The sequence below is a fragment of the Triticum urartu genome, chromosome 2 (assembly GCF_003073215.2).
Source record: "Triticum urartu cultivar G1812 chromosome 2, Tu2.1, whole genome shotgun sequence".
In the NCBI taxonomy this organism is placed as follows: Eukaryota; Viridiplantae; Streptophyta; class Magnoliopsida; order Poales; family Poaceae; genus Triticum; species Triticum urartu.
In genome coordinates this window covers 80,142,579-80,148,959 of record NC_053023.1, presented here as the reverse complement: position 1 = coordinate 80,148,959, position 6,381 = coordinate 80,142,579, and the positions used below count along the sequence as shown (strand labels likewise).

At 47.6% G+C, this 6,381-nt stretch overlaps 1 protein-coding gene across 1 annotated transcript; it reads right to left on the bottom strand.

Moving 5' to 3' along the window:
* Nucleotides 1–923: 923 nt before the first annotated feature.
* Nucleotides 924–5,461, bottom strand: LOC125541110. The gene is made up of 4 exons (XM_048704589.1): nucleotides 4,836–5,461; nucleotides 4,336–4,624; nucleotides 2,342–2,478; nucleotides 924–2,120 (listed from the first exon to the last, which is right to left on the bottom strand). Exons 1-4 carry the CDS (start codon nucleotides 5,340–5,342, stop codon nucleotides 1,176–1,178), a joined length of 1,878 nt encoding a protein of 625 aa, XP_048560546.1. The 5' UTR covers nucleotides 5,343–5,461; the 3' UTR covers nucleotides 924–1,175.
* Between the last annotated feature and the right edge of the window lie 920 nt (nucleotides 5,462–6,381).

Genomic DNA, 6,381 nt, shown 5'->3' with positions numbered 1-6,381 from the left:
AGTTGCGTAGAATTTTCTAGGATCAACCAAAATGCAAAATAAAATATGATATGCAATGATGATCTAATGTATAACATTTCAAATTGAAAATTTGGGATGTTACAGTACCGCCCTGGGTGACGTATGTTGTAATGAATGATTGTAATAACCTTTTTGTTTAATTAATTAATATAAAAAAATTAAAGGCAAAGAAGACTTGTGTGCTATAAAGCTCGATATGCACAAAGCTTATCATCGAGTTGAGTGGCCTTTTCTAAAGAAAATTATTGTGGACTAGGTTTCCGTGAAAATTAGACAGGGGATCGGAAGGAGGGTTTGGAGGAGGGAGACGGGGCGAGGGCGTGTGTGGTTATGTGTTGGGTGGGTTGGGCGTTGGACCGGAGAACCGGTACGATGGGGTTCGATCAAAAGGAAGAATCGGTGGAGTTCTTCCATCGATGTGACCATAACATCCGAACGGAAGTACTATGTACTATCGATTTGGGCACATAATGCTGCTTTCATAATTTGATTTGTCCCTATGATGTACGATGGGTCATGATTTACATATTAGTTTTTTTTAATTCATTATTTATTTTCTTAAAATCTGTTATTTGTTTTCTAACACAAATTGTTCAGATAGGAGGGATCAGTTGATTTAGGTAAGTTGAGAAAGTTAGACCCGTGATCTTTTGTAAAGTAGAAAAGTGTTGGTTTGTAAGAAAAGAGTGAAGAGGTGAACAGATGGATAAGGAAACCAGCGTGGAGGGGTGGTGGTGGTGATCGTGAAACTCTCCTTTTAGGAGTAGAAACTACTAGTGATCCCATATAAATGATCACACATAAAGGAGCAGGGTAAACTTCAATAGGAGAAGCATCTCATAAATGGAAATATTGTATAGCGCACGACCGTAATCTCCTGTCCAACACCACAAGAGCGGGCCAAAGCCAAAAATAGCACAGTAGCAATGTGAAGTACTAGTCTACTACTGCTAGTGATGGAACCACACGGGCGGGCTCAAGTCAGAGGTCTTGTCGAAGGGTGCCCCCCTGCAGGCTCCGCCGAACAAACGCGTGCGCGTTAGGAAGCATCCCATGTCGTCACGGCTGAAGAGGATAGTGCCAGTGCCCTCCGAGTCAACAGTCCTCCCGACGTCGTCTAGAAAGTGAATCTCATGCTTGGTATCCGTCAGGTACTACCGGGACGAACCCATCCCCCCAGCAGGTGACATGTAGTTGAGCCACTCAGCCTCGCCTGTATCGTGGTTGACTCCCAGCCTATACAAAGTGATCGTGCCTGTCCTGTTTAGACGGCTAATCTTGATGAGCATCAGCAGATCCCCTGTCGTCGACTCTACGAGCCGCCTGTCCAGAGAATACTGAGGCCGTTTCTCAACCAAGTCATCCATGACTCTACCAGCACTTCTAACCACATTGCACATCTGGATCCCTCGAGAACCGTTAGCATGCCGAATCACCTTGATTAGGCCTTCATCTCGCGTCAGCAGAAGGAACACACCGCGGTGATAGCAGATATCCACAATGCTCGCTTCCGGTGTCTTGCTCATCTCTAGCCAATGCTCTTGTTGCGGGCTCCACATGGCAATGATATGCTCACCACTTGATCCCTGGTTGAGCACTGTGGCGACCTCGTATCCGGGGCATGACGGAGACCTGGACAGAGCGCACATCAAGAGCGACGTCTCACCTCTTATTGTCCCCTCCATGTTTATGACACTGCTGGGAAGAGTAACCCGCTTGCCCGACTTCAGATTGTACAGCAGATGATCTTGTCCCGATGCTTCGCCGTCCAAGAATAGCCAGCCTCCGGGGTAAGATCCGCACGGGCGGGCTGCCCTGATGCCCTCTGGAAGAGCTCCAAGTGGGTGAAGGCATGCTTTCGTTGGATTGAAGAAGCACGGGCTCGCCGAAGATGGTAGAAAGAGCCAAGGCAGATTGGCCAGGTCAGCCATCTCCTCCACGCCAATTATGCTATTGCGCCAGTGCCTGTTGAGCAAGGAGGCGCACACGCGATCAACATCACACAAGGTGCCATTTCTGATGATCTTCTGGATAATATCCACTGGCAGATCTGCGCATTGCGTCGGGCTGGTAGACACAGGCCCGGCTCCCAGAGAACCCTGTGAGAAAGAGAACCATTGCCTCGTGAGAACCATTAAGAGATGTGTTCATACACAAGGATTGATCTCGTAACTAATTGAACGAAGGAAAACCCTCTTTGATACTTCAACACTTCACATACGGTCAACTGGGAAATCCAATATCCCATCTAAGAGGCAATAGCAAGAGACGACCCACAAATCGATAGAAATCCAACAGCAACATCAGGACGTCTACTCACAGTCACAGAGATGATGCCGCCGCGCTCCGCGATGCCGTGCTCGCCACTGGCATCCATCGTCGACTCGGAGCGATGTATCTGGTGATATCTCTCTACTAACTCTCCATCGACATCCGGGTACCGCAGCTCCATGTGGACTGAATTAGCAGAAAAAGTTAGACATGATGTGTCATATCTACTGCAACAAGTTCATAAGAGGATCAACAGGATATATAATTGATGTACAAAAAGCTCAAAGCAATGCAATGCGCAGAAAAGATAGCTTGCTTTCATGTAGTACAGCTGTGGAATACATACAACCTGAATATTGTCCATGTGTTCTTCGAAACAATTACAGTAGGCTAAAAAAATTACAGTAGATTGAATTTATTTAGGTTTTGAAGTTCCAAAGTTTTCCATTAGCGCCATTTTGTACTAATTGAAGACCGAATCATCTGAATCAAAGCACATTAGCATCAAACCCAGCAGTTTCTATGCTTACTTATTGTCAAGTCGTAAGTCCTAACTGTAGCAGATTAACTGCAGTTTCAGTACACACTTTTTCAGACCAACAATTTCAGTACACAGTTTTTCAGACTAACAAGTTCAGCGAGACAGGCACATTCTAGTGTGGATTTTAATTGGATAAATCATATATCGAATCAAAGCACCTTAGCATCAAAACCAACAGTTTCCATACTTTTACTTAGTTATTACTCCGTCCATTTACAATTGTAAGATGTTCTATTTTTTCTAGTTCGGATGTATGTAGACAACTTTAGTGTGTTTATATTGAAATATCCGAAACATCTTATAATAGTGAACGGAGGAAGTATATCTAATACAAACAATTGTCAAGTTCTAACTGAAGCAGATTAGCTGCAGTTTCGCTAAACTGTTTTTCAGGCTAACAATTTTAGTACACTGTTTTTCATGTAGTACAGCTGTGGGATACAACCTGAATTTTGTCCCTGTCTTATTCAAAACAATTACAGTAGGCTAAAAAATTTCAGTAGAAATTATCTTCTCTATGAAGCAGACTGAATTTATTTAGGTTTTTAGGTTCCAAAGTTTTCCATTAGCGCATATATTGTATTAAATTGAAGAACCGAATCATCTGAATGAAAGCACGTTAGCATCAAATTAAAGCCGTCAGTTTGCATGCTTACTTATTGTCAAGTCCAAGTCCTAACTGAAGCAGATTAGCTGCAGTTTCAGTGAAGTGTTTTCAGAACAACAATTTCAGTACACAGTTTTTCAGACTAAGTGACTAACAACTTCAGCGAGACAGGCACAGTGCAGTGCGAATTTCAATTGGCTAAATCATATATAGAAATCAGTATCTTCTCTATGAACCTGAAACTGAGATGACTGGACTGATTTTGCACATTTGATTCATGAATTTATTCTTCTTCGACAACCAACTAAACTTCGGATCACCTTCTAAGCATCTGTGCATACTACATAGGCTGATTAATCCAACAGCCACAATGCAAATATCGACTATTTCCATTCAACTTCTTCACTTGCTCATTATTATCTAATGAAACCATTCTCAAGTCACAAGTCCTAACTGAAGCAGATCAACTGCAGTTCAATAAACTGTTTTTCAGACTAACAATTTTAGTACAATGTTTTTCAGACTAACAGCTTCAGCGAGACAGGCACAATCTAATGTGAATTTCGATTGGCTAAATCATATAGAAATCAGTATCTTCTCTATGATACTGAAATTGGCATGACTGAACTAATTTGGCACATTTGATTTACGAATTAATTCTTCTTCGACAACCAACTAAACTTGGGACAACCTTCTAAGCATCTGTACATAGGTTGATTAATCCAACAGCCAGAATGCAAATACCGGTTATTTCCATTCAACCAGTTTTACTTACTCATTATCATTATCTAATGAAGCAGATTAGCAGCAGTTTTCCAACACAAGCAGACAGTACTGAACCAACCAGTCAAAATTATTTCCAAAGGAAGTTGAAGGAATGGAGAGGGCCTCTCACCTGGCGTCCCGGCCGCGAAGACGACGATGTGGAGGTCCTGGCCGCTGTGGGGCAGGTCGACGACGAGTGGGGTAAGCCGCCCGTGAGTACCCGCTTGGACGCACATGGCGAGGTTGGAGACGTCCATGACGTCACGCAGCCGGCGGGCCAGCTTGTTCCTCAGGCGGGACACCGATCTCCCATGGAACATGAACGCGGCGCGGCGGATGCCGGCCCCTTCGGTGCTCGTCCGCACGTACATGATCACCCGGGGCGGCAACATGGCGGCGAGTCCTCCGGGTAAGGGAAGCTGCAGTTGAGTCGCAAAGAACCAGGGGTCATGATGCCGCGAGATCAAATGCGATCAAGATTCAAGAATTGAAATCAACACGATCTATGACCATCCGAGACTGAATTCGGACGCAAACTAACGCCAACCAAGAACCCAATTCGCTCAAATAAGGTTCCGCTGAGAGTAATCTGGAAGAATCAAGAAGCGGGCATGGCGAAGGCGGACTCACCCCGGTCGGACGTGGAAGAGGAGGCATGCCCTCCCTGGCAGAGATGTGCTCGACCACCCAGAGCATCCTCGTTCTGGCGTTGTCGATGTCGTCGACGCTGACGCCGTTGTTCCAGGGGAGATACCTCCCGGGCCCGTTGGCGCGGAGGCAGCGGCCGGTGACGTGGCGGAGCAGGACGTCGTCCCCGGACCCGAACCTGACGGCCTCCCACCTGATGGCCTCCTCCGCCCCCTCGTCGTAGTTGCGCTGCTCGACGCGGAGCCCGCGGTGGCCGCGCGGCGCCGGCGCGTCCGTGGCGGCGAGGTAGCTGCCGTAGGCGGCGCTGTGGAGGAGCACGTACTGAGCATCGGCAGCGCCGCCTTGGTAGATGTGCACCGCCCAAGCCGCCTTCATTGACGAGCGGCGCCCGTGGAGGGAGACGCCATGCCCGTCCCCGTCGGCGTGCAGGTACGTGCCGTGCACGCGGCTCCGCAGCCGCACGTGGTGGCCGTCCAGGAACTGGTCCATCGGTTGCCGGAGTTGGACCTCTGGAGAGCAGAGGCAGGGGGATCTTCGCGGTGGAGAGGGGGAGAGTGAAGGATGGGTCCTTGGTTTCTTGGAGCTCCGGCGAGGGGGAAAGGGGAGAAGCGAAAGCTGTTGGTTGCCACGGTTACGTTCGGGCGCCAAAGGCAGAGGCAGAGTATTTTAAGGAGGCTGACGCCGTCGCCGGCACTAGGTGGGCTTGCGGGCCGGGGCCGAGGAAATACATCCCGTGGCCCGCCAAAGTTAAATTACTTGGTCTTTGGGAGCCTGACAACGATCACTTGCAGGAGGCTGAGAGCACGTTAAATGGCACGCTCTCAGTAGCCATCACGTGTCGCGTTCTGGATGCCCTCTCCGCATTTTTTTTTAAAAAATTTCACATGCGGTTTCGGGTGAATTTTGTTTTTCCACTCGTCCTCCTTAGTTTTTGGACCCAAGACAATTTTGCACGAAAAAATAATTTTTTTGCTTTCACGAGAGGCACGGCCGTGTCTTTTAAAAATGTAAAAAAATGTGTTTTCTGTTTTTTCTTCCACGAGAGGCACGCTCGGAAATAGAAAAAAACGTGTTCTATATTTATTTCTTTTGCTTCCCCAAGAGGCATAGCCACGCCTCTCGGAAACGGGGAAAAATACGTTTTCTGTTTTTTCCTTCCGCGAGAGGCACGTTTTACTTCTGCAAGAGGTACGGTTGTGCTTTTGCGAGAGGCACGGGTCATGCCTCTTTGAGAAAAGGAAAAAACATGCTCCCAGTTTGGTTTTTCGTCTGATTTTTTTCATGAAAAAAAGTTCGTCAAAATCCATCAACATGGGTTCTAATTTTGGAAAAGTAAGCAAAGAAAGACAAGCCCCCGAACCCCCCCCCCCACGCGTCGCCCTCGTCTGGAAACACGAGGGAACCGTAGCCGCCGGCGCTAGCATCTCCCTCCGCCGCCCTCCCCTGCATCGCCGCCGTCGGAGGGTCGGCCAGCGAAGTCGCGATGAGCCCCAGGAAGGCGACGGCGGGGCAGATCTGGCCTCTCGCA